We start from the raw sequence: 27,229 nt of genomic DNA, 5'->3' as shown, positions 1-27,229 counted from the left end.
AAGAAAATGGATAAGGCCGAAATCTGAACTTTTAATGGAGCCTAATTTTAGGCCCAAATTCACTCCAGTTTGTAGGAAGTGAAGAAAACGGCCCAGGTGGAATTCTTCCGTAGGAGCATTCCTGGCCTCACACCAAGGAACATATTTTCTCCATATTCGGTGATGTTTAGATGTCACGTCCTTCCTAGCCTTTATTAGCGTAGGAATGACCTCATCCGGAATACCTTTTTCCGCTAGGATCCGGCGTTCAACCGCCATGCCGTCAAACGCAGCCGCGGTAAGTCTTGGAACAGACAGGGACCTTGTTGTAACAAGTCCTGCCTTAGAGGAAGAGGCCACGGATCTTCTGTGAGCATTTCTTGCAGATCCGGATACCAGGTCCTTCGTGGCCAATCTGGAACAATGAGAATTGTTCTCACTCCTCTTTTTCTTATTATCCTCAACACCTTGGGTATGAGAGGAAGAGGAGGAAACACATATACAGACTGGAACACCCACGGTGTCACTAGGGCGTCCACAGCTACGGCCTGAGGGTCTCTTGACCTGGCACAATACCTCTGTAGCTTTTTGTTGAGGCGGGATGCCATCATGTCCACCTGTGGCAGTTCCCACCGACTTGCAATCTGCACGAAGACTTCTTGATGAAGTCCCCACTCTCCCGGGTGGAGGTCGTGTCTGCTGAGGAAGTCTGCTTCCCAGTTGTCCACTCCCGGAATGAACACTGCTGACAGTGCTCTTACGTGAATCTCCGCCCAGCGAAGAATTCTGGTGGTTTCCGTCATCGCCACCCTGCTCCTTGTGCCGCCTTGGCGGTTTACATGAGCCACTGCGGTGATGTTATCTGACTGAATCAGCACCGATTTGTCGTGAAGCAGGGTCTCCGCTTGACTTAGGGCGTTGTATATGACCCTTAGTTCCAGGATATTGATGTGAAGGCAAGTCTCCTGACTTGACCACAGACCTTGGAAATTTCTTCCCTGTGTGACTGCCACCCACCCTCGGAGGCTTGCATCCGTGGTCACCAGGACCCAGTCCTGAAAGCCAAATCTGCGGCCCTTGAGAAGGTGAGCACTCTGCAGCCACCACAGGAGAGACACCCTGGCCCTGGGGGATAGGGTGACCAGCCGATGCATCTGTAGATTGATCCGGACCACTTGTCCAACAGATCCCATTGAAAGGTCCTCGCATGGAACCTGCCGAAGGGAATGGCCTCGTATGATGCCACCATCTTTCCCAGGACTCGCGTGCAGTGATGCACCGACACCTGTTTTGGCTTTAAGAGGTCTCTGACCAGTGTCATGAGCTCCTGAGCCTTCTCCGTCAGGAGATAAACCCTCTTCTGGTCTGTGTCCAGAATCATGCCCAGGAAGGGCAGACGAGTCGTAGGAATCAACTGCGACTTTGGAATATTTAGAATCCAGCCGTGCTGTTGTAACACTTCCCGAGAGCGTGCTACGCTGATCAGCAACTGGTTTCTGGACCTTGCCTTTATGAGGAGATCGTCCAAGTATGGGATAATTGTGACCCTTGCTTTCGCAGGAGCACCATCATTTCCGCCATTACCTTGGTAAATATTCTCGGTGCAGTAGAGAGACCAAACGGCAACGTCTGGAATTGGTAATGACAATCCTGTACCACAAATATGAGGTACGCCTGATGAGGTGGATAAATGGGGACATGAAGGTATGCATCCTTTATGTCCAGAGACACCATAAACTCCCCCCCTTCCAGGCTTGCGAAGACCGCTCTGAGCGATTCCATCTTGAACTTGAACCTTTTCAGGTATATGTTCAGGGATTTTAAATTCAATATGGGTCTGACCGAACCGTCCGGTTTCGGTACCACAAACATGGTCGAATAATAACCCTTTCCTTGTTGAAGGAGGGGGAACCTTGACCACCACCTGCTGAAGATACAATTTGTGAATTGCAGCTAACACTATTTCCCTCTCGAAGGGGGAAGCTGGCAGGGCCGATTTGAGGTATCGGTGAGGGGGCATCTCATCGAATTCCAGCTTGTATCCCTGAGTCACAATCTCTATTGCCCAGGGATCCACCTGGGAGTGAACCCACTTGTGGCTGAAATTTCGGAGACGCGCCCCCACCGGGCCTAGCTCCGCCTGTGGAGCCCCAGCGTCATGCGGTGGATTTAGTAGAAGCCGGGGAGGACTTCTGTTCCTGGAAACTAGCTGTGTTGTGCAGCTTCTTTCCTCTACCCCTGCCTCTGGCAAGAAAGGACGCACCTCGGACTTTCTTGCTTTTTTGTGATCGAAAGGACTGCATTTGGTAATACGGTGCTTTCTTAGGTTGTGAGGGAACATATGGCAAAATATTTGACTTTCCAACAGTAGCTGTGGAGACCAGGTCTGAGAGACCCTCCCCAAACAACTCCTCACCCTTGTAAGGTAAAACCTCCATGTGCCTTTTTGAGTCGGCATCGCTTGTCCATTGCCGAGTCCACAGGTATCTTCTGGCAGAAATCGACATTGCATTTATTCTAGAGCCCAGAAGGCTAATGTCTCTTTGAGCATCTCTCATATATAGGACAGCTTCTTTTATATGCCCCTGGGTCATTAATATAGTATCCTTTTCCAAGGTATCAAGTTCCTCAGATAAGGTATCCGTCCATGCTGCTACAGCACTACACACCCAGGCCGACGCAATTGCCGGCCTTAGTAAGGTACCTGAATGTGTGTAACTGGACTTCAGGGTACCCTCTTGCTCTCTATCCGCAGCATCTTTTAGGGTGGCCGCATCCTGTGACGGCAGGGCTACCCTCTTGGATAAGCGTGTTAGAGCTTTGTCCACCCTAGGGGAGGATTCCCAGCGTAACCTGTCCGTTGGCGGGAAAGTATACGCCATAAGCATCCGTTTGGAAATCTGCAGTTTTTTATCTGGAGATTCCCAAGCCTCTTCACATAACTCATTTAGCTCATGTGAAGGGGGAAAGGTCACCACCTGCCTTTTTTCCCCATACATATGAACCCTCTTGTCAGGGACTGGGGTTTCCTCTGTGATGTGCAACACATCCTTTATTGCTATAATCATATATCGGATGGCTTTAGCCAATTTAGCCTGTAACTTCGCAATCGACACTAGAGTCAGAATCCGTGTCGATGTCTGTGTCAACAATTTGGGAAAGTGGGCGCTTCTGAGACCCTGATGGCCTCTGCGACATAGGATCAGGCATGGGCTGCGACCCCGACTGTCCTAAGGTTTCAGCTTTATCCAACCTTTTATGTAAGGAATTAACATTATCATTTAAAACCTTCCACAGGTGTCGGCGCCGTCGGCGGCAACCCCACATTCATTTGCTCCCGCTCTGCTTCCACATAGCCTTCCTCGTCAAACATGTCGACAAAAGCGTACCGACACCACACACAGGGGATGCTCTATTTGAAGACCGTTCCCCCACAAAGCCCTTTGGAGAGAGAGAGAGAGAGAGAGAGAGAGATAGATAGATAGATAGATAGATAGAGAGAGAGAGAGAGAGAGAGAGAGAGAGAGAGAGAGAGAGAAAGTATGCCAGCACACACCCCAGCGCTATATGTCCCAGGAATCACATAGTAACTTAGTGTTAACCCAGTAGCTGCTGTATATAATGTTTTTGCGCCAAATTTATGTGCCCCCATTCTCTTTTTACCCTCTTCTACCGTGAATCTGCAGGGGAGAGCCTGGGGAGCTTCCTCTCAGCGGAGCTGTGGAGAGAAAATGGCGCTGGTGAGTGCTGAGGAAGAAGCCCCGGCCCCTCAGCGGCGGGCTTCTGTCCCGCGTTTCTGTGTAAAATTATGGCGGGGGCTCATGCATATATACAGTGCCCAACTGTATATATGCCCACTTTTTGCCAAGAGGTCCTAATTGCTGCCCAGGGCGCGCCCCCCCCCCCCTGCGCCCTGCACCCTACAGTGACCGGAGTATGTGGGTGTAGTGTGGGAGCAATGGCGCACAGCTGCAGTGCTGTGCGCTACCTCAGTTTGAAGACTGAAGTCTTCTGCCGCCGATTTTGAAGTCTTCTTGCTTCTTTCATCCGGCTTCTGTCTTCCGGCTCTGGGATCGGACGACAAAGGGTGAGATCCTGTGTACGATCCCTCTGGAGCTAATGGTGTCCAGTAGCCTAAGAAGCAGGACCTATCTTCAGTGAGTAGGGCTGCTTCTCTCCCCTCAGTCCCACGCTGCAGAGTCTGTTGCCAGCAGATCTCTCTGAAAATAAAAAACCTAAAACAAAAAACGTTCTTATAGCAAGCTCAGGAGAGCTCACTAAACAGCACCCAGCTCGTCCGGGCACAGATTCAAACTGAGGTCTGGAGAAGGTACATAGAGGGTGGAGCCAGAGCACACCAGTATCCAAATTCTTTCTTAAAGTGCCCTGTCTCCTGCGGAGCCCGTCTATTCCCCATGGTCCTTACGGAGTCCCCAGCATCCACTAGGACGTTAGAGATTAATATATATATATATATATATATATATATATATATATATATATATATATATATATATATATATATATATATATATATATATATATATATATATATATATATATATATATATATATATATATACACACACACACACATACACATACACACAATCGCCGGTCTGAGTAGTGTACCAGAATGTGTGTAAATGGACTTCAAAGTACTTTTACTGCATGCTATCTGCAGGATCCCTGAGGATAACTGTAAAGTCAGCGCTACCTTTTGGGTAAACGTGTCAATGCCTTGTACACCCTAGGGGAAGATTCCCATTGTATCCTGGCCCCATTAGGGAAAGGATACTCCCCGAGAATTCTTTTTGGGAAGCTGCAGCTTCTTGTCTGGAGATTCCCACTCTTTTTCCTCATGAGAGGAGGGAAATTAAACTCCGCTTTCTTCCCCTTAAACATGTGTACCCTCGTGTCAGGGACAGATGAGTCATCAGTGATATGCAAAACATCTTTTATTACAACAAACATATATTGAATACTTTTCTGCCAGTTTTGGCTGTAGTTTGCATGATCGTATTCGACACTTGAGTCAGACTCCGTGTCGATATCTGTGTCTATTATTTTGGATAGTGAGCGTTGTGAGACTCTGAAGGTGTGACATAGGGACAGACATGGGTAGATTCCCTGTCTGTTCTCTAATCTTTTGTGTATTAAATTCATCTTCGCACTTAATTTCACATATCCAATCAGGCGGCGTTGTCGACGGAGACACCACACACACACTCACATTTGCTCCATCTCCTCCTTAGGAGGGCCTTTTACCTCCGACATGTCGACACACACGTACCGACACACCACACACTCAGGGAATGCTCTACTGAAAACAGTTCCCACACAAGGCCCTTTGGAGAGACAGAGAGAGAGTATGCCAGCACACACCCCAGCGCAATATGACCCAGGAAAAACACAGCAATTTAATGTTTACCCCGTAGCGGTGTTATTATTATCTGCGCTGAATTATGTGCCCCCCCTCTTCTTTAAAACCCTCTTCTACAGTGGAATAGGCAGGGGAGAGTCCAGGGAACTTCCACTCAGCGGTGCTGTGGAGAAAAACATGGCGCTGGGCTTCAGTCCAGCTAAAAGTGTAAAATTGGCGGGGGCTCATGCATATATACAGTGTCCAGCTGTATATATGCTCTCCTTTGCCAAATAAGAGGTTTATATTGCTGCCCAGAGCGCCCCCTCCTGCGCCCTGCACCCTTACAGTGACTGCCGTTTGTGAGGTGTATGGGAGCAATGGCGCACAGCTGCAGTGCTGTGCGTTAACTCAGTGAAGATCAATGAAGTCTTCTGCCGCCTCTGAAGATCTTTTCCTCTCATACTCACCCGGCTTCTATCTTCCGGCTCTGTGAGGAGGACGGCGTCGCAGCTCCGAGACGAACTCCAGGGTGAGACCTGTGTTCTGACTCCCTCTGGAGCTAATGGTGTCCAGTAGCCTAAGAAACAGAGCCCTGAAACTCAGAGAAGTGGGTCTGTTTCTCTCTCCTCAGTCCCTCGATGCAGGGAGTCTTGTCAGCAGGCTCCCTGAAAATAAAAAACCTAACAAAAATGCTTTCTTACAGGAAACTCAGGAGAGCTCCTGAAATGCACCCAGCTCCTATGGGCACAGTATCAAACTGAGGTCTGGAGGAGGGGCATAGAGGGAGTAGCCAGTGCACACCCAGAGTCAAAGTCTTTCTTAAAGTGCCCATGTCTCCAGCGGAGCCCGTCTATCCCCATGGTCCTTACGGAGTCCCAGCATCCTCTAGGACGTTAGAGAAACCTATATTACCGTATATACTCGAGTTTAAGCCGAGTTTTTCAGCACATTTTTTGTGCTGAAAAAGCAGGCCCCCCCAGCAGTGAGAGATATCCCCGGGGTACGCTGCCCTGTTCGATTCCACTTCGCTGGTGACCTGCTCTGCTCTGTATGCTTCCGGGTGAGCTAGGTGAGCGGCGCCCACAAACAAAGTAATAACCAGATAGCTATATATGTAAGTAGTAGATCTAACAAAAACACAGTAGAAACTGGATGTATATCACAGGGCGTTTGTACCACACAGCCCTGATTGTATGCACTCTTTAACGAACACTATCCCTTGACAGGTAGAATACTTAATTGTCCTGTAAAATGCATATCGCTGGCGAGCAGGCAGCTTTACAGAGGAGTTTTTGCCCCAGCAGTCCCAGGAACAGCGCAGTTCCATGTGATGGCGGCTGACAGGGAGTGAGGGAAGATATATGCAGCTCCAGGGTGGGAACATTTACCCAAATGGCGCCCTGGGACTGGGGGAGGGGCTACAGGTTAGGTCTTATCCCCCTGCTGGCTTCCCCACCGTGCACTGCGGGCTTGTTAAAAACGGGTTTTTATGAGAGAAAAAACCCCATCTGTGCCCCGGTGACTACTAGAGCGGCTGCCCTTTACAGTGTCCACGCCAGCGCCCATGGCCGCGCCGGATCGCGGTAATAGCGGGCCAAAGAGACCCCTTACCTCCCCTTGTACCTGCGGCCACACGATCCCGGAGGTCAGCGGCAAGTGTGTGTGACTAACAGAAGGACACTGGAGCCTCCGCTGTAGTTACCCAGCAATCAGGGCGCGGGAGTATACAGCGCCGCTGGGGGAGCGGTGGAGCTGCAGCAAACGATGTCTATTTGACATACATGAAAGCTGCGGCCCTTGAAGTCTTCAAAAGTTCTTCTTTTCTTCTGAAATAAGCTATAATATGGGCTGCAATAGCAGCCCTCCTGTTAATTGCCTGCTTACTGCATGGCACCAACTTACAAACTGAGCTCCTGTGCACGGAGGCGGGGTTACAGAGAAGGCGGCGCTGTGCCTCTTGGGAATAGTCAAGGCTTTGAGCCTGTTGATGCCTCGGATCAAGATCCTACTCTACACCCCGATGTTAATCCTTGTGGAGCCCAGTGTACCCTGCAGCAGAAATACATGTTTTATATTTCATTCAAATCTTTTTTCACAAATGCCATCACCTGAAATTATTTGATCACACATACTAGCAGACTGTGGCTGGGGACAGGGTATAAAGGAGAGGGAGTCTGGGCTGCTAGGAGAGAAATTTTAACTATTTGGCGCCAAGACTCTAGCTCCTCAGGTTATATCCATCATTATCCCTGTGTCCCCTATGGAAAAATAAATAAAATATGATATTCATAAATAAAGCAAATCCAGATGAAAAATAAGAATTTACTTACCGATAATTCTATTTCTCATAGTCCGTAGTGGATGCTGGGGACTCCGAAAGGACCATGGGGAATAGCGGCTCCGCAGGAGACTGGGCACAAAGTAAAAGCTTTAGGACTAGCTGGTGTGCACTGGCTCCTCCCCCTATGACCCTCCTCCAAGCCTCAGTTAGGATACTGTGCCCGGACGAGCGTACACAATAAGGAAGGATTTTGAATCCCGGGTAAGACTCTTACCAGCCACACCAATCACACCGTACAACTTGTGATCTGAACCCAGTTAACAGCATGATAACAGAAGGAGCCTCTGAAAAGATGGCTCACAACAACAACAATAACCCGATTTTTGTAACAATAACTATGTACAAGTAAAGCAGACAATCCGCACTTGGGATGGGCGCCCAGCATCCACTACGGACTATGAGAAATAGAATTATCGGTAAGTAAATTCTTATTTTCTCTAACGTCCTAGTGGATGCTGGGGACTCCGAAAGGACCATGGGGATTATACCAAAGCTCCCAAACGGGCGGGAGAGCGCGGATGACTCTGCAGCACCGAATGAGAGAACTCCAGGTCCTCCTCAGCCAGGGTATCAAATTTGTAGAATTTAGCAAACGTGTTTGCCCCTGACCAAGTAGCTGCTCGGCAAAGTTGTAAAGCCGAGACCCCCCGGGCAGCCGCCCAAGATGAGCCCACTTTCCTTGTGGAATGGGCTTTTACAGATTTTGGATGTGGCAGGCCTGCCACAGAATGTGCAAGCTGAATTGTACTACAAATCCAACGAGCAATAGTCTGCTTAGAAGCAGGAGCACCCAGCTTGTTGGGTGCATACAGGATAAACAGCGAGTCAGATTTTCTGACTCCAGCCGTCCTGGAAACATATATTTTCAGGGCCCTGACTACGTCCAGTAACTTGGAATCCTCCAAGTCCCTAGTAGCCGCAGGCACCACAATAGGCTGGTTTAAGTGAAATGCTGAAACCACCTTAGGGAGAAATTGAGGACGAGTCCTCAATTCTGCCCTGTCCGTATGAAAAATTAGGTAAGGGCTTTTATAGGATAAAGCCGCCAATTCTGAAACACGCCTGGCTGAAGCCAGGGCTAACAGCATTACCACTTTCCATGTGAGATATTTTAAGTCCACAGTGGTGAGTGGTTCAAACCAATGTGATTTTAGGAACCCCAAAACTACATTGAGATCCCAAGGTGCCACTGGAGGCACAAAAGGAGGCTGTATATGCAGTACTCCCTTGACAAACGTCTGAACTTCAGGAACAGAAGCTAGTTCTTTTTGGAAGAATATGGACAGGGCCGAAATTTGAACCTTAATGGACCCTAATTTTAGGCCCATAGACAGTCCTGTTTGCAGGAAATGCAGGAATCGACCCAGTTGAAATTCCTCTGTAGGGGCCTTCCTGGCCTCGCAACACGCAACATATTTTCGCCAAATACGGTGATAATGTTGTACGGTCACATCCTTCCTGGCTTTGATCAGTGTAGGGATGACTTCATCCGGAATGCCTTTTTCCTTCAGGATCCGGCGTTCAACCGCCATGCCGTCAAACGCAGCCGCGGTAAGTCTTGGAACAGACATGGTCCCTGCTGGAGCAGGTCCTTTCTTAGAGGTAGAGGCCACGGGTCTTCCGTGAGCATCTCTTGAATTTCCGGGTACCAAGTCCTTCTTGGCCAATCCGGAGCCACGAGTATAGTCTTTACTCCTCTCCTCCTTATGATTCTCAGTACTTTTGGTATGAGAGGAAGAGGAGGGAACACATACACTGACTGGTACACCCACGGTGTTACCAGAGCGTCCACAGCTATTGCCTGAGGGTCCCTTGACCTGGCGCAATATCTGTCCAGTTTTTTGTTGAGGCGGGACGCCATCATGTCCACCTTTGGTTTTTCCCAACGGTTCACAATCATGTGGAAGACTTCTGGGTGAAGTCCCCACTCCCCCGGGTGAAGATCGTGTCTGCTGAGGAAGCCTGCTTCCCAGTTGTCCACTCCCGGAATGAACACTGCTGACAGTGCTATCACATGATTTTCCGCCCAGCGAAGAATCCTTGCCACTTCCGTCATTGCCCTCCTGCTTCTCGTGCCGCCCTGTCTGTTTACGTGGGCGACTGCCGTGATGTTGTCCGACTGGATCAACACCGGCTGACCCTGAAGCAGAGGTCTTGCCTGACTTAGGGCATTGTAAATGGCCCTGAGTTCCAGGATATTTATGTGAAGTGACGTTTCCATGCTTGACCACAAGCCCTGGAAATTTCTTCCCTGTGTGACTGCTCCCCAGCCCCTCAGGCTGGCATCCGTGGTCACCAGGACCCAATCCTGAAAGCCGAATCTGCGGCCCTCTAGGAGATGAGCACTCTGTAACCACCACAGGAGAGACACCCTTGTCCTTGGAGACAGGGTTATCCGCTGATGCATTTGAAGATGCGATCCGGACCATTTGTCCAGCAGATCCCACTGAAAAGTTCTTGCGTGGAATCTGCCGAATGGAATCGCTTCGTAAGAAGCCACCATCTTTCCCAGGACCCTTGTGCATTGATGTACTGACACTTGGCCTGGTCTTAGGAGGTTCCTGACTAGGTCGGATAACTCCCTGGCTTTCTCTTCCGGGAGAAACACCTTTTTCTGTACTGTGTCCAGAATCATTCCTAGGAACAGCAGACGTGTCGTCGGAATCAGCTGCGATTTTGGAATATTTAGAATCCATCCGTGCTGTCGTAGTACTACTTGAGATAGTGCTACTCCGACCTCTAACTGTTCTCTGGACCTTGCCCTTATCAGGAGATCGCCCAAGTAAGGGATAATTAAGACGCCTTTTCTTCGAAGAAGAATCATCATTTCGGCCATTACCTTGGTAAAGACCCGGGGTGCCGTGGACAATCCAAACGGCAGCGTCTGAAACTGATAGTGACAGTTCTGTACCACAAACCTGAGGTACCCTTGGTGAGAAGGGCAAATTGGGACATGGAGGTAAGCATCCTTGATGTCCAGAGACACCATATAGTCCCCTTCTTCCAGGTTCGCTATCACTGCTCTGAGTGACTCCATCTTGAACTTGAACCTTTTTATGTAAGTGTTCAAGGATTTCAGATTTAAAATGGGTCTCACCGAGCCGTCCGGCTTCGGTACCACAAACAGCGTGGAATAATACCCCTTTCCCTGTTGTAGGAGGGGTACCTTGATTATCACCTGCTGGGAATACAGCTTGTGAATGGCTTCCAATACCGCCTCCCTGTCGGGGGGAGACGTTGGTAAAGCAGACTTCAGGAAGCGGCGAGGGGGAGACGTCTCGAATTCCAATTTGTACCCCTGAGATACTACCTGCAGGATCCAGGGGTCCACTTGCGAGTGAGCCCACTGCGCGCTGAAATTCTTGAGACGGGCCCCCACCGTGCCTGAGTCCGCTTGTAAGGCCCCAGCGTCATGCTGAGGACTTGGCAGAAGCGGGGGAGGACTTCTGTTCGTGGGAAGAGGCTGTCTGCTGCAGTCTTTTTCCCCTTCCTCTGCCCCGGGGCAGATATGAGTGGCCTTTTGCCCGCTTACCCTTATGGGGATGAAAGGACTGAGCATGAAAAGACGGTATCTTTTTCTGCTGTGAGGTGACTTGGGGTAAAAAGGTGGATTTCCCAGCCGTTGCCGTGGCCACCAGGTCCGATAGACCGACCCCAAATAACTCCTCCCCTTTATACGGCAATACTTCCATATGCCGTTTGGAATCCGCATCACCTGACCACTGTCGCGTCCATAACCCTCTTCTGGCAGAAATGGACATCGCACTTACTCTTGATGCCAGAGTGCAAATATCCCTCTGTGCATCACGCATATATAGAAATGCATCCTTTAAATGCTCTATAGTCAATAATATATTGTCCCTGTCCAGGGTATCAATATTTTCAGTCAGGGAATCCGACCAAGCCACCCCAGCACTGCACATCCAGGCTGAGGCGATTGCTGGTCGCAGTATAATACCAGTATGTGTGTATATACTTTTTAGGATATTTTCCAGCTTCCTATCAGCTGGTTCCTTGAGGGCGGCCGTATCAGGAGACGGTAACGCCACTTGTTTTGATAAGCGTGTGAGCGCCTTATCCACTCTAGGGGGTGTTTCCCAACGCGCCCTAACCTCTGGCGGGAAAGGGTGTAATGCCAATAATTTTTTAGAAATTAGCAGTTTATCGGGGGAAACCCACGCTTCATCACACACCTCATTTAATTCATCTGATTCAGGAAAAACTACGGGTAGTTTTTTCACACCCCACATAATACCCTTTTTTGTGGTACTTGTAGTATCAGAAATGTTCAAAACCTCCTTCATTGCCGTGATCATGTAACGTGTGGCCCTACTGGAAAATACGTTTGTTTCTTCACCGTCGACACTGGAGTCAGTGTCCGTGTCAGTGTCTGTATCGACCCGAGGTAACGGGCGTTTTATAGCCCCTGACGGTGTTTGAGACGCCTGTACAGGTATTAACTGATTTGCCGGCTGTCTCATGTCGTCAACAGTCTTTTGTAAAGTGCCGACACTATCACGTAATTCTTTCCATAAGACCATCCAGTCAGGTGTCGACTCCCTAGGGGGTGACATCACTAACAGGCAATTGCTCCGCCTCCACACCATTTTCCTCCTCATACATGTCGACACAGCGTACCGACACAGCACACACACAGGGAATGCTCTGATAGAGGACAGGACCCCACTAGCCCTTTGGGGAGACAGAGGGAGAGTTTGCCAGCACACACCAGAGCGCTATATATATATATATATATATATATATATATATATATATATATATATATATATATACACACATACATATATACATACACACAGGGATAACCTTATATAAGTGTTTTTCCCTAATATAGCTGCTGTATATGTTAATATGCCAATTTAGTGCCCCCCCTCTCTTGTTTTACCCTGTTTCTGTAGTGCAGGACTGCAGGGGAGAGTCAGGGAGCCTTCCTCCAACGGAGCTGTGAGGAAAAAATGGCGCCAGTGTGCTGAGGAGATAGGCTCCGCCCCCGTCACGGCGGCCTTTCTCCCGCTTTTTAATGGAAAAATTGGCAGGGGTTAAATGCATCCATATAGCCCAGGAGCTATATGTGATGTATTTTTTGCCAAAAAAAGTTTTTTTATTGCGTCTCAGGGCGCCCCCCCCCAGCGCCCTGCACCCTCAGTGACCGGAGTGTGAAGTGTGCTGAGAGCAATGGCGCACAGCTGCGGTGCTGTGCGCTACCTTATTGAAGACAGGACGTCTTCTGCCGCCGATTTTCCGGACCTCTTCACTCTTCTGGCTCTGTAAGGGGGCCGGCGGCGCGGCTCCGGGACCCATCCATGGCTGGGCCTGTGATCGTCCCTCTGGAGCCAATGTCCAGTAGCCTAAGAAGCCCAATCCACTCTGCACGCAGGTGAGTTCGCTTCTTCTCCCCTTAGTCCCTCGGTGCAGTGAGCCTGTTGCCAGCAGGTCTCACTGAAAATAAAAAACCTACTTTAAACTTTTACACTAAGCAGCTCAGGAGAGCCCCTTAGCCTGCACCCGTCTCGTTCGGGCACAAAAATCTAACTGAGGCTTGGAGGAGGGTCATAGGGGGAGGAGCCAGTGCACACCAGGTAGTCCTAAAGCTTTTTACTTTTGTGCCCAGTCTCCTGCGGAGCCGCTATTCCCCATGGTCCTTTCGGAGTCCCCAGCATCCACTAGGACGTTAGAGAAATATTATAAGCATGTAATTTAGGTAGTTTCAAAATCAGTGCATAAAACAATAAATAAATAGTTTCCATTTAAATATAGCTAAAAATTAATTTTAAAGCAGCATTCCCATGAATCAAGGTGGGTGGCTATTAAAAATAGGATTTTATATACCTACCGGTAAATCCTTTTCTTTTAGTCCATAGAGGATGCTGGGATCCAATTTAGTACCATGGGGTATAGACGGATCCACTAGGAGCCACTGGCACTTTAAGAGTTTACTAGTGTGGGCTGGACACTACCTCTATGCCCCTCCTACCAGACTCAGTCTAGAAACTGTGCCCAAGGAGACGGACATACTTCGAGAGAAGGAAATACACAGACAGCGGTGAGATTCACACAAGCTCACGCATAACAAAATGAAAGCCAAGCTAACCAACGTTAAACAATTCAGCAACGGCTGAAACAACAATACAGGAAATCAAAGCACTAGGATATAAAATCCTATTTTCTCTTACGTCCTAGAGTACACTGGGGTCCAATTTAGTACCATGGGGATATACACCAAAGCTCCCAGTACGGGAGGGAGAGTGCTGAGACTCCTGCAGAACAGATTGGCCAAAATATAGAACTTGTACAACTTAGCAAACGTGTTCAACCCTGACCAAAGTAGCTGCTCGGCAAAGCTGAAGAGCCGAGACACCCCGGGAAGCCGCCCAGGAAGAACCCACTTTACGGGTAGAGTGGGCCTGAACAGGTTTTGGAATCGGCAATCCTGCCGTAGAATAAGCATGCTGGATAGTAAGTCTGATCCAGCGAGAAATGGTCTGCTTAGAAGCAGTACACACAATCTTGTTGGGATCATAAAGGACAAACAGTGTGTCCGACTTCCTGTGACGAGAGGTTCTCTCCACATATAATTTCAAAGCCCGCATAACATCCAAGGACTTTGAGTTAATCTATTGTGTTGCCACTGGCACCACAATAGGTTGGTTAATATGAAAAGCAGACACAACCTTTGGAAGAAATTGCTGACGCGTTCAGAGCTCGGCTATATCCTCATGCAATATAAAGTAGGGACTCTTGGGCGACAATGCCCCCATTTCTGACACACGTCTTGCAGATGCTAATGCCAACAGTGTGACCACCTTCCAAGTAAGAAACTTTACGTCTACCTCCTTTAAAGGCTCAAACCAATCCGATTGCACTACAACACCACGTTAAGATCCCATGGTGCCGTAGGAGGCCCAAAAGGTAGTTGGATACGCAGAACTCCTTTCAAGAAGGTCTGAACCTCAGAGCAGTCAATTGTTTCTGGGGGAAAATGGACAAGGCCGAAATCTGGAACTTTATGGAGCCCAAGCGTAGTCTCACATCCACACCCGCTTGCAGAAAGAGGAGGAAACTTCCTAGTTGAAACTCCACCGTTGGAAACTTCTTGGATTCACACCAAGACACATACTTCTTCCAAATCCGATGGTAATGCGAAGACGTTACTCCCTTCCTAGCTTGGATCAGAGTAGGAATGACCTTGTTTAGAATGCCCTTTCGAGCTGAAATCTGGCGTTCAACCTCCATGACGTCAAACGCAGTCACAGTAAGTCTTGATAGGTGATCAGCCCCTGTTGTAGAAGGTCCTCGCGAAGAGGAAGAGGCCTCGGATCCTCGAGCAGTAATTCTAGAAGATCCGCGTACCAAGCTCTTCTTGGCCAGTCCGGAGAGAGGAGGATCGCCTGAACTCCTGTTCGCTTTATTAGTTTGAAAATCTCTGGGATGAGCGGAAGTGGAGGGAATACATACACTGACCGGTATACCCACGGAGTTACTAGGGCGTCCACCGCCACTGCTTGTGGGTCTTGTGACCTGGAACAGTACCTCCGAAGCTTCTTTTTGAGGCGAGAGGCCATCATGTCTATTTGAGGTACGCCCCATCGGCTTCTTACCTCTGCGAATACCTCCAGATGTAGGGCCCATTCTCCTGGATGGAGATAGTGTCTGCTGAGGAAGTCTGTTTTCCAGTTGTCCACTCCCAGAATGAAAATCGCAGACAATGTCACCACATTCCTTTCCGCCCAGAGGAGGATTCTGGTTACCTGTGACATCGAAGTTTTGCTCTTCGTTCCGCCCTGCCTGTTTATGTAGGACACCGCTGTGACGTTGTCCGACTGAACTTGAGTGGCCTGATCTTGCAGAAGATGTGCAGCTTGTAGAAGGCCGTTGTAAATGGCCCTCAGTTCCAGAACGTTTACTGTAAGGAGAGATTCCTGACTGGACCACCTTCCTTTTGGAAGCTTTCCCCTTTGGTGACTGCTCCCCAACCTCTGAGACTTGCATCCGTGGTTAGAAGAATCCAATTCTGAATCCCAAATCTGCAGCCCTTTAGTGCATAGGTCTGCAAACTCGGTCCTCATTACCCCACACAGTGCATGTTTTGCAGGTAACCCAGGTGTATTAATTACTCACAGACACATGTTAAAAGGTCCGCAGGTGGAGTTAATTATTTCACTTGTGATTCTTTGAGGAGACCTGCAAAATATGCACTGTGTAGGGTAATGAGGACAGAGTTTGCAGACCTATGCTCTCATAGGTGAGAAGTTTGGAGCCACCAGAGGAGTGAAACTCTGGTTTTCAGCAATGGGCATATCCGCTGGTGCATGTGAAGATGTGATCCCATCCACTTGTCCAGGAGATCCAGCTGGAAGAACCAAGCATGGAATCTTCAGTACTGGAGAGCCTCGTAGGAGGCTACCATCTTTCCCAGAAGGCGAATACACTGATGAACCGAAACCCGGGCCGGCCTCAAGACATCCCAGACCATTGATTGGATCACCAACGCTTTCTCCATTGGTAGAAACACCCTCTGCACTTCCGTGTCGAGTATCATCCCCAGGAAGGGCAGTCTCCTGGTCGGTTCCAAATGCGTCTTTGGAAGATTCAGGATCCACCCATGAGCCTGGAGTAGTGGAATTGAGAGAGCAATACTCTGCAACAGCCTCTCCCTGGAAGAAACCAGTCACAACTGAGGACTGAGGCTGACCTGGGGAGGCCTCAGTTGTAGGGGCTGGAGTGTAAGTGAACCGGGATAAGGTTCTTAGACATGCAGAGGATTAGGCACCAAAGCCCGAAGGCGTGACAAAGACAACCTGATAAAATAAAGTCTGTTTATTAAACACACAGTTCTGATACACCTAGGCAGTTCAGATAATTCAACGGTAGATTGTGCATTGAAAGCAACAGTACAGTTCCTTAAGCACAGTGATAGAAGGATATTGTGGCAATATAGAATGAGTTGGTAATAAAGTCACTGCAAGACCCGGAGATGTAATGTCCGTTGGCCACAACTAACCACTGTAGAGGGAAACAAGCAGGTACTGACCAGCAGGTTATACTCTGAGAGCTGAAGTCAAGATAGATGCACAGAGGTTGAGAAGAACACAAAAGAACTGCCGGCGATGCCGGATGGAATCGGACCAGACGGGAAGGTGTAGCAGAACTCAACGATGATGTTAGAGTACGATGGCGGAACACCGATGGAGCTGGAGAGCGATGGCGGAACACCGATGGAGCTGGAGAGCGATAGCGGAACACCGATGGAGCTGGAGATCTGCAAACAGCGGGAGTGGAGAAGTACCAAACACTGCTGGAAGCGGAACAGAGTTCAACGCTGGAAGCTGATGTAGTTAGCACAGCATATAACCAGGAAGCAGAGTTGGAACACTGCTGAAGTCAGGCTGCACCGCAAGCTGGAAACCGGTGCGGGTCTCTAAGTGGAACTGAATCACAGGAGTTAAACACAGGAACTGGAATACCTGGAGACTCGAACTGTAGATTCCACAGACAGGAGAGACATGTGTGCAAGGATTGACAAACAAAGCACTGACCATTATCCAGCCCTGGAGCAGGATATTTATCCCAGCTGGTAAGCAGGGATTGGCTGGATAATTAGGCAGAGCCCAGAGTGCAGCTGCTGGGTAATCAGGCAGAGTCCAGAGTGCAGCTGATAGGCTGTACAGAGGCATGTGATGAATCCAAACATGGCTGCGCCCATGATTGAATCTGGAGGGAAAGTCTGTTTGAACTTTAGCATGTGAGAAACTGAGGCCATGTTACACAGCGTACTGCACGCAGACAGCGCAGGTGGAATCCAGGCTTGGAGCGCTGGGCCAGTCTCAGGAGACACTTGGAAGGTAAGAAATGGTGGTGAATTACCCAGATCGTGATAAAACCTTTATCAGAAGATTGTCCAGATATGGAATTATGTTCACTCCCTGTTTGCGGAGGAGGAGCATCATCTCTGCCATGACCTTGGTGAACACCCTCGGTGCAGTGGAGAGGCCAAATGGCAATGTCTGCAACTGATAGTGACAGTCCTGTAGCGCAAACCTTAGATATGCCTGGCGAGGCGGCCAGATCGGAATGTGAAGGTACGCATCCTTGATATCCAGGGATACCAGGAATTCCCCCTCCTCCAGACCTGAAACCACCACTCTCAGAGACTCCATCTTGAATTTGAAAACTTGCAAGAATGGGTTCAATGACTTAAGGTTCAATATCGGCTTTACCAAACCGTCCGGTTTCGGTACCACAAACAGGTTTGAATAATAACCCATTTCTTAGATGAGGTGGAACTGGAACAATTACATTTGTTTGTACCAACTTGTCAGCGAAGCTGGTAAGCCTGATTTAAAGAATCTGTGAGGCGGAAGTTCCTGAAACGCCAGTCTGTACCCCTGGGTAACAATATCTTTCACCCAGGGGTCTAGGCATGACGACGCCCAGACGTGACTGAAATCTTTTCGTCTCTCTCCCACCTCACCAATCCCCAGGCTGGGAGGTCCACCGTCATGCTGAAGACTTAGAGGAAGCAGAACCTGGTTTCTGTTCCTAGGAAACTGTTGGTGCAGGTTTTCTGGGTTTTCCCAGACCTAGTCTAAAGAAGATTGTGGGGCCCTTGGATTTTTAAAGTTTTATGGTCCGAAAGGACTGCAGTGTAGACGTAGGATTAGATTTCCGAGCCGGTGCAGCTGCGGAGGGAAGAAAGTTCGACTTACCCGCAGTTGCCGTGGATATCCACGCATCCAGTGCTTCCCTAAACAGGGCCTGGCCTGTGAAGGGTATATTCTCCAAGCTCTTCTTGGATTCCGCATCCGCAATCCATTGGCGTAGCCAGAGTCCTCTGCGTGCCGAGACTGCCATGGAAGTAGCCCTCGCATTAAGCAGGCCAAAGTCCTTCATGGCTTCCACCATGAAACCTGCCGAATACCGCGGTCAGCCGGCTCCTTTTAGGCAGTTGAATCGGGGACAGGCAAAACCACCTTTTTCGATAACCTAGATACAGAAGCGTCGACTATAGGTGGATTTTCCCACTTTTCCCTGTCCTCTTCCGGGAAAGGAAAAGCAAGGAGAATTTTAGGAATTTGGAATTTTTTCTCTGGGTTTTACCAGGATCTCTCAAACAAGGAATTTAACTCCTTAGAAGCGGGGAAGGTAATCGAGGATTTCTTATTTACAGTAAAATAAGAATTTACTTACCGATAATTCTATTTCTCGGAGTCCGTAGTGGATGCTGGGGTTCCTGAAAGGACCATGGGGGGGGGGGGGGGGGGGGGGGATAGCGGCTCCGCAGGAGACAGGGCACAAAAAGTAAAGCTTTTCCAGATCAGGTGGTGTGCACTGGCTCCTCCCCCTATGACCCTCCTCCAGACTCCAGTTAGGTACTGTGCCCGGACGAGCGTACACAATAAGGGAGGATTTTGAATCCCGGGTAAGACTCATACCAGCCACACCAATCACACCGTACAACTTGTGATCTAAACCCAGTTAACAGTATGATAACAGAGGAGCCTCTGAAAGATGGCTCCCTAAACAATAACCCAAATTAGTTAACAATAACTATGTACAAGTATTGCAGATAATCCGCACTTGGGATGGGCGCCCAGCATCCACTACGGACTCCGAGAAATAGAATTATCGGTAAGTAAATTCTTATTTTCTCTATCGTCCTAGTGGATGCTGGGGTTCCTGAAAGGACCATGGGGATTATACCAAAGCTCCCAAACGGGCGGGAGAGTGCGGATGACTCTGCAGCACCGAATGAGAGAACTCCAGGTCCTCTTTTGCCAGGGTATCAAATTTGTAGAATTTTACAAACGTGTTCTCCCCTGACCACGTAGCTGCTCGGCAGAGTTGTAATGCCGAGACCCCTCGGGCAGCCGCCCAAGATGAGCCCACCTTCCTTGTGGAATGGGCCTTAACAGATTTAGGCTGTGGCAGGCCTGCCACAGAATGTGCAAGTTGAATTGCGTTACAAATCCAACGAGCAATCGACTGCTTAGAAGCAGGCGCACCCAACTTGTTGGGTGCATACAGTATAAACAGCGAGTCAGATTTTCTGACTCCAGACGTCCTTGAAATGTATATTTTTAAAGCTCTGACAACGTCCAACAACTTGGAGTCCTCCAAGTCGCTTGTAGCCGCAGGCACTACAATAGGCTGGTTCAGGTGAAACGCTGATACCACCTTAGGGAGAAAATGCGGACGCGTCCGCAGCTCTGCCCTATCCGAATGGAAAATTAAATAAGGGCTTTTATAAGATAAAGCCGCCAGTTCAGATACTCTCCTGGCGGAAGCCAGGGCCAGTAACATAGTCACTTTCCATGTGAGATATTTCAAATCCACATTTTTTAGTGGTTCAAACCAATGGGATTTGAGGAAATCTAAAACTACATTTAGATCCCACGGTGCCACCGGAGGCACCACAGGAGGCTGTATATGCAGTACTCCTTTGACAAAAGTCTGGACCTCAGGGACTGAGGCCAATTCTTTTTGGAAGAATATTGACAGGGCCGAAATTTGAACCTTAATAGATCCCAATTTGAGACCCATAGACAATCCTGATTGCAGGAAATGTAGGAAACGACCCAGTTGAAATTCCTCCGTCGGAGCACTCCGATCCTCGCACCACGCAACATATTTCCGCCAAATGCGGTGATAATGCTTCGCGGTGACTTCCTTTCTTGCCTTAATCAAGGTAGGAATGACTTCTTCTGGAATGCCTTTTCCTTTTAGGATCTGGCGTTCAACCGCCATGCCGTCAAACGCAGCCGCGGTAAGTCTTGAAAGAGACAGGGACCCTGTTGAAGCAGGTCCCTTCTCAGAGGTAGAGGCCACGGATCGTCCGTGACCATCTCTTGAAGTTCCGGGTACCAAGACCTTCTTGGCCAATCCGGAGCCACTAGTATCGTTCTTACTCCGCTTTGCCGTATGATTCTCAATACCTTTGGTATGAGAGGCAGAGGAGGAAACACATACACCGACTGGTACACCCAAGGTGTTACCAGCGCGTCCACAGCTATTGCCTGCGGATCTCTTGACCTGGCGCAATACCTGTCCAGTTTTTTGTTGAGGCGAGACGCCATCATGTCCACCATTGGTCTTTCCCAACGGTTTATTAGCATGTGGAAAACTTCTGGATGAAGTCCCCACTCTCCCGGGTGAAGATCGTGTCTGCTGAGGAAGTCTGCTTCCCAGTTGTCCACGCCCGGGATGAACACTGCTGACAGTGCTATCACGTGATTCTCCGCCCAGCGAAGGATCCTGGCAGCTTCTGCCATTGCACTCCTGCTTCTTGTGCCGCCCTGTCTGTTTACATGGGCGACTGCCGTGATGTTGTCCGACTGGATCAACACCGGTCTTCCTTGAAGCAGAGGTTCCGCCTGGCTTAGAGCATTGTAGATTGCTCTTAGTTCCAGAATGTTTATGTGAAGAGACTTTTCCAGGCTCGACCACACTCCCTGGAAGTTTCTTCCTTGTGTGACTGCTCCCCAGCCTCTCAGGCTGGCGTCCGTGGTCACCAGGATCCAATCCTGTATGCCGAATCTGCGGCCCTCCAATAGATGAGCCCTCTGCAACCACCACAGAAGAGATACCCTTGTCCTTGGAGACAGGGTTATCCGCAGGTGCATCTGAAGATGCGACCCTGACCATTTGTCCAACAGATCCCTTTGGAAAATTCTTGCATGGAATCTGCCGAATGGAATTGCTTCGTAAGAAGCCACCATTTTTCCCAGGACTCTTGTGCATTGATGTACAGACACCTTTCCTGGTTTTAGGAGGTTCCTGACCAGGTCGGATAACTCCTTGGCTTTTTCCTCGGGAAGAAAAACCTTTTTCTGAACCGTGTCCAGAATCATCCCTAGGAACAGCAGACGAGTTGTCGGCATTAATTGGGATTTTGGAATATTCAGAATCCATCCGTGCTGCTTTAGCACCTCTTGAGATAGTGCTAATCCCATCTCTAGCTGTTCTCTGGACCTTGCCCTTATTAGGAGATCGTCCAAGTATGGGATAATTAATACGCCTTTTCTTCGAAGAAGAATCATCATCTCGGCCATTACCTTTGTAAGGACCCGAGGTGCCGTGGACAAACCAAACGGCAGCGTCTGAAACTGATAGTGACAGTTTTGTACAACGAACCTGAGGTACCCCTGGTGTGAGGGGTAAATTGGAACGTGGAGATACGCATCCTTGATGTCCAAGGATACCATAAAGTCCCCTTCTTCCAGGTTCGCTATCACTGCTCTGAGTGACTCCATCTTGAACTTGAACTTCTTTATGTACAGGTTCAAGGACTTCAGATTTAGAATAGGCCTTACCGAGCCATCCGGCTTCGGTACCACAAATAGAGTGGAATAATACCCCTTCCCTTGTTGTAGAAGAGGTACCTTGACTATCACCTGCTGAGAGTACAGCTTGTGAATGGCTTCCAAAACCGTCTCCCTTTCGGAAAGGGACGTTGGTAAAGCAGACTTCAGGAAACGGCGAGGTGGATCTGTCTCTAATTCCAACCTGTACCCTTGAGATATTATCTGCAGGATCCAGGGATCTACCTGCGAGTGAGCCCACTGCGCGCTGTAATTTTTTAGACGACCGCCCACCGTCCCCGAGTCCGCTTGAGAAGCCCCAGCGTCATGCTGAGGCTTTTGTAGAAGCCGGGGAGGGCTTCTGTTCCTGGGAAGGAGCTGCCTGTTGCTGTCTCTTCCCTCGACCTCTGCCTCGTGGCAGATATGAATAGCCCTTTGCTCTCTTATTTTTAAAGGAACGAAAGGGCTGCGGTTGAAAAGTCGGTGCCTTTTTCTGTTGGGGAGTGACTTGAGGTAGAAAGGTGGATTTCCCGGCTGTAGCCGTGGCCACCAAATCTGATAGACCGACTCCAAATAACTCCTCCCCTTTATACGGCAAAACTTCCATATGCCGTTTTGAATCCGCATCGCCTGTCCACTGTCGCGTCCATAAAGCTCTTCTGGCCGAAATGGACATAGCACTTACCCGTGATGCCAGTGTGCAAATATCCCTCTGTGCATCACGCATATAAAGAAATGCATCCTTTATTTGTTCTAACGACAGTAGAATATTGTCCCTGTCCAGGGTATCAATATTTTCAATCAGGGACTCTGACCAAACTACCCCAGCACTGCACATCCAGGCAGTCGCTATAGCTGGTCGTAGTATAACACCTGCATGTGTGTATATACTTTTTTGGATATTTTCCATCCTCCTATCTGATGGATCTTTAAGTGCGGCCGTCTCAGGAGAGGGTAACGCCACTTGTTTAGATAAGCGTGTTAGCGCCTTGTCCACCCTAGGAGGTGTTTCCCAGCGCTCCCTAACCTCTGGCGGGAAAGGGTATAATGCCAATAATTTCTTTGAAATTATCAGCTTTTTATCAGGGGCAACCCACGCTTCATCACACACGTCATTTAATTCTTCTGATTCAGGAAAAACTATAGGTAGTTTTTTCACACCCCACATAATACCCTGTTTAGTGGTACCTGTAGTATCAGTTAAATGTAACGCCTCCTTCATTGCCAAAATCATAACGTGTGGCCCTACTGGAAAATACGGTTGATTCGTCACCGTCACCACTGGAATCAGTGCCTGTGTCTGGGTCTGTGTCGACTGACTGAGGCAAAGGGCGTTTTACAGCCCGTGACGGTGTTTGAGGCGCCTGGACAGGCACGAATTGATTGTCCGGCCGCCTCATGTCGTCAAACGACTGCTTAAGCGAGTTGACGCTATCCCGTAATTCCACAAATAAAGGCAGCCATTCTGGTGTCGACCCCCTAGGAGGTGACATCCCCATATTTGGCAATTGCTCCGCCTCCACACCAATATCGTCCTCATACATGTCGACACACACGTACCGACACACAGCAGACACACAGGGAATGCTCTAAACGAAGACAGGACCCACTAGCCCTTTGGGGAGACAGAGGGAGAGTCTGCCAGCACACACCAAAAAGCGCTATATATGACAGGGATAGCCTTATAATAAGTGCTCCCTTATAGCTGCTTTATATATATCAAAATATTGCCATTAACTTTGCCCCCCCTCTCTGTTTTACCCTGTTTCTGTAGTGCAGTGCAGGGTAGAGACCTGGGAGCCGTCCTGACCAGCGGAGCTGTGAGAGGAAATGGCGCCGTGTGCTGAGGAGATAGGCCCCGCCCCTTTTCCGGCGGGCTCGTCTCCCGCTATTTTGTGAATCCAGGCAGGGGTTAAATATCTCCATATAGCCTCTGGGGGCTATATGTGAGGTATTTTTAGCCTTTTAATAGGTTTTCATTTGCCTCCCAGGGCGCCCCCCCCCAGCGCCCTGCACCCTCAGTGACTACGTGTGAAGTGTGCTGAGAGGAAAATGGCGCACAGCTGCAGTGCTGTGCGCTACCTTTAGAAGACTGCAGGAGTCTTCAGCCGCCGATTCTGGACCTCTTCTTACTTCAGCATCTGCAAGGGGGCCGGCGGCGCGGCTCCGGTGACCATCCAGGCTGTACCTGTGATCGTCCCTCTGGAGCTGATGTCCAGTAGCCAAGAAGCCAATCCATCCTGCACGCAGGTGAGTTCACTTCTTCTCCCCTCTGTCCCTCGTTGCAGTGATCCTGTTGCCAGCAGGAATCACTGTAAAATAAAAAACCTAAGCTAAACTTTCTCTAAGCAGCTCTTTATGAGAGCCACCTAGAATTGCACCCTTCTCGGCCGGGCACAAAAATCTAACTGGAGTCTGGAGGAGGGTCATAGGGGGAGGAGCCAGTGCACACCACCTGATCTGGAAAAGCTTTACTTTTTGTGCCCCGTCTCCTGCGGAGCCGCTATCCCCCCCCCCCCCCCCATGGTCCTTTCAGGAACCCCAGCATCCACTAGGACGATAGAGAAAATAAGATTCTCCTGCTCAGGTACCTTTTCAGTAATGTGCAAAACATCCCTAATTGCTTCAATCATTAGTTGCACACCCTTAGCAAGGGATGCACCCCCCCCCCCCTTCCGTTCATATCCCCATTAACGACCACTGTATCAGTCGGTATCCGTGTCAGCTTGCATTATCTGGGCAAGTGTACGCTTTTGAGGGTATGTAGATGGGTCTTTTGATGAAGTAGTGGGGGTCGAATATTGTAATCCCTCCACAGATTTTCTCAAAAACTGTGTCTCTTTCTCAGTATGTGACATCCTGGTAGAAATCTGGGATATCATTTCCCTTAAAGAATCCACCTATGCAGGTACGGATTCGGAAGGCTGAGAAAGCATATTGCATTCCTGAATACATGGAATAGACTCCTCAGGAGAAGATAAACACTCTGCAGCACAGGACACCGAGTCCTTAGACATGGTAATGTGGAATATACACACTTGCACACACAAACAGGAAAATGTCAGACAGTTTACCCCAGAGCACCTTCAGAGAGTAACAGAATATAAGGAGCCAGCCACACAGTGCCTCTGTAATAGGGTAGTCAGTCCTAATAACACTCCCCCCCACTGTCTATAACACCCTGGTACCGCAGAGTACTTGTGGAGTTATGTGGAGGGCAGCGCTCCCAGTCAGCGTTTCTGTACGATCTAAAGGGAGAAAATGGTGCTGGTGAGTGCTGGATCCACTATGAGAGGAAGCCCCGCCCCCTGTAATGTCACGCAGCTTCCCGCACTAAGTGATTATACTGGCCTGAGGTTTTTGTAGTGTTAACAGCGGGTTTAGCCCGTTAACTAGCATGACCAGTGTAGGGTAATGGGGAGACCCAGGGCGCCCCTCAAGCGCCAACATAATGCATGTTGCTGAATCTTCCAGGAGCGCAGCCCCTCAAAGCTGCGCTCCAGCCCTTGTGCCGCCATACCCGCCGGCGACCCGCTAACCGGGACGCCGGCGCTGTACTCAACACCCTTATATCTTCTGGTTCTGTTACGGGGTGGCGGCCGTTCTGCGGGAGTGAGCGGTTGCCTTGTGGGCTTGCGATCATCACCCTCAGGAGCTCAGTATCCTGTCAGCTGAGTAGAGAACCATTAACTCTTCAGGAACTTGGTTCCTACTCCCTCCCTAAGTCCCACGGAGCAGGGAGGCGGTTGCCAGCAGCCTTCCTGTAAAATAACAAACTATAAAAAACATTTTAAAAAATAAAACAAAGAAAACTCCTAGTAGCTACTCTAGCTGGGACAGACTCCTCCGGGCACATATTCTAAACTGAGTCTGGTAGGAAAGGCATAGAGGGAGGGCCAGCCCACACTATTAAACTCTTAAAGTGCCAGTGGCTGCTAGTGGACCCTTCAATACCCTCATGGTACTAAATTGAACCCCAGCATCCTCCAGGACGTTAGAGAAAACGTAAAAAAAAAAAAATGTTTATGTTTTTGTCCCCTTGGTTTTTTTTTTTTTTTAAGATTACTCTTAATGATACGTCTTTGCACATTTTATAGTTTTATGGCAACCATAGTCACAGAACACAAGATTTAGAGAGCAGACAAGCTTACCCTCTGAGCTATTTATTTAGTGATTTATTTCCCCTCCTATGCATCAGCTCTGCCTTCACATGGCATGCTTAAATCCATGTCCTTGGGTCTTTGTAGCAGACTGTACATGGCAGCCAGACAAATGTGTTTTAGTGTATACTCTGTGCACGGTGACATCTTTCCCCACCTTTCCACCCATCTCTCATCATAACATGCGTGCAATGAAAACACTGTAGCAACCACACCATACTAGTCTGCCCATCAGAGAAGTAGTCGAAAGGAGAACTAAGTTAAAAAGATATCTTGGAAAAATGATGTATGCTTAAATGATACGTAAAACATGCAATATGAAAAAAAAAAATTCTATGTTGGATTGACACTTTAAAATTATTCTGGTTTTAAAGTACACGTTTCCCAAACATGGCCTGGAATAGAGTTTTTTCAAATGCTCCCCAAAGATTTTTTGTAAAGTAGAAAGTACCTACATTCTTTTTTAATTTTTTCAGCAACAAGAAATTCATCACGTTCGACAGTGGGAGCAAAATTGCTACCTATTACACGAACTGCATACTGGAACTGCTGGGCTACATCCGCTAAAGGGAAAAAGAATGAACAAAAAGAAATAAGGTTAATTATTCATACATGTTAGGAAGGACAATGAAAAAAAAAATTGTTAAAAGTGACCGCGATTCCGCACGTGATGTTCAGATATAAGCGAAAAATAGTGAAAAAACAACAACATAAGAAACACTGCAGTAATTGGTGGTGGTGCTGACAAGACTTGAATAAGGGCCCAATTCAGATCTGATCGCAGCAGCAAATTTGTTAGCCAATTGGCAAAACCACATGCACTGTAGGGGGTGGCAAATAACAAGTGCAGAGAGAGTTAGATTTGGGTGTGGTGTGTTCAAATTGAAATTTAAATTGCAGTGTAAAAATAAAGCAGACAGTATTTACCCTGCACAGAAACAAAATAATCCACCCAAATCTAGTACCCCTTTTCCACCTGTGTACCGGGTCCGATCCAGGATGTTAAACCTGGCTACAACCCGTCGGCCCAGCCGTTTCCACTGCACTTCGACAAGGGTTATTCCCG

At 48.7% G+C, this 27,229-nt stretch overlaps 1 protein-coding gene across 2 annotated transcripts in view; it reads right to left on the bottom strand.

Annotated features, from left to right (window-relative positions):
• The window catches only part of TUBGCP3 (tubulin gamma complex component 3), a 634,372-nt gene that overhangs the window by 577,520 nt on the left and 29,623 nt on the right, over positions 1-27,229 (bottom strand). For both annotated transcript variants that reach the window (XM_063953156.1, XM_063953155.1), the window contains exon 2: positions 26,619-26,726. In XM_063953156.1, coding sequence (XP_063809226.1) covers positions 26,619-26,726 — 108 coding nt within the window. The remainder of the gene's footprint in view (positions 1-26,618; positions 26,727-27,229) is intronic.

Source organism: Pseudophryne corroboree, chromosome 2 (assembly GCF_028390025.1).
Source record: "Pseudophryne corroboree isolate aPseCor3 chromosome 2, aPseCor3.hap2, whole genome shotgun sequence".
Lineage (NCBI taxonomy): Eukaryota > Metazoa > Chordata > Amphibia > Anura > Myobatrachidae > Pseudophryne > Pseudophryne corroboree.
Note: the sequence above shows the minus strand (reverse complement) of the source record. Positions and strands in the feature narration are given on the sequence as shown.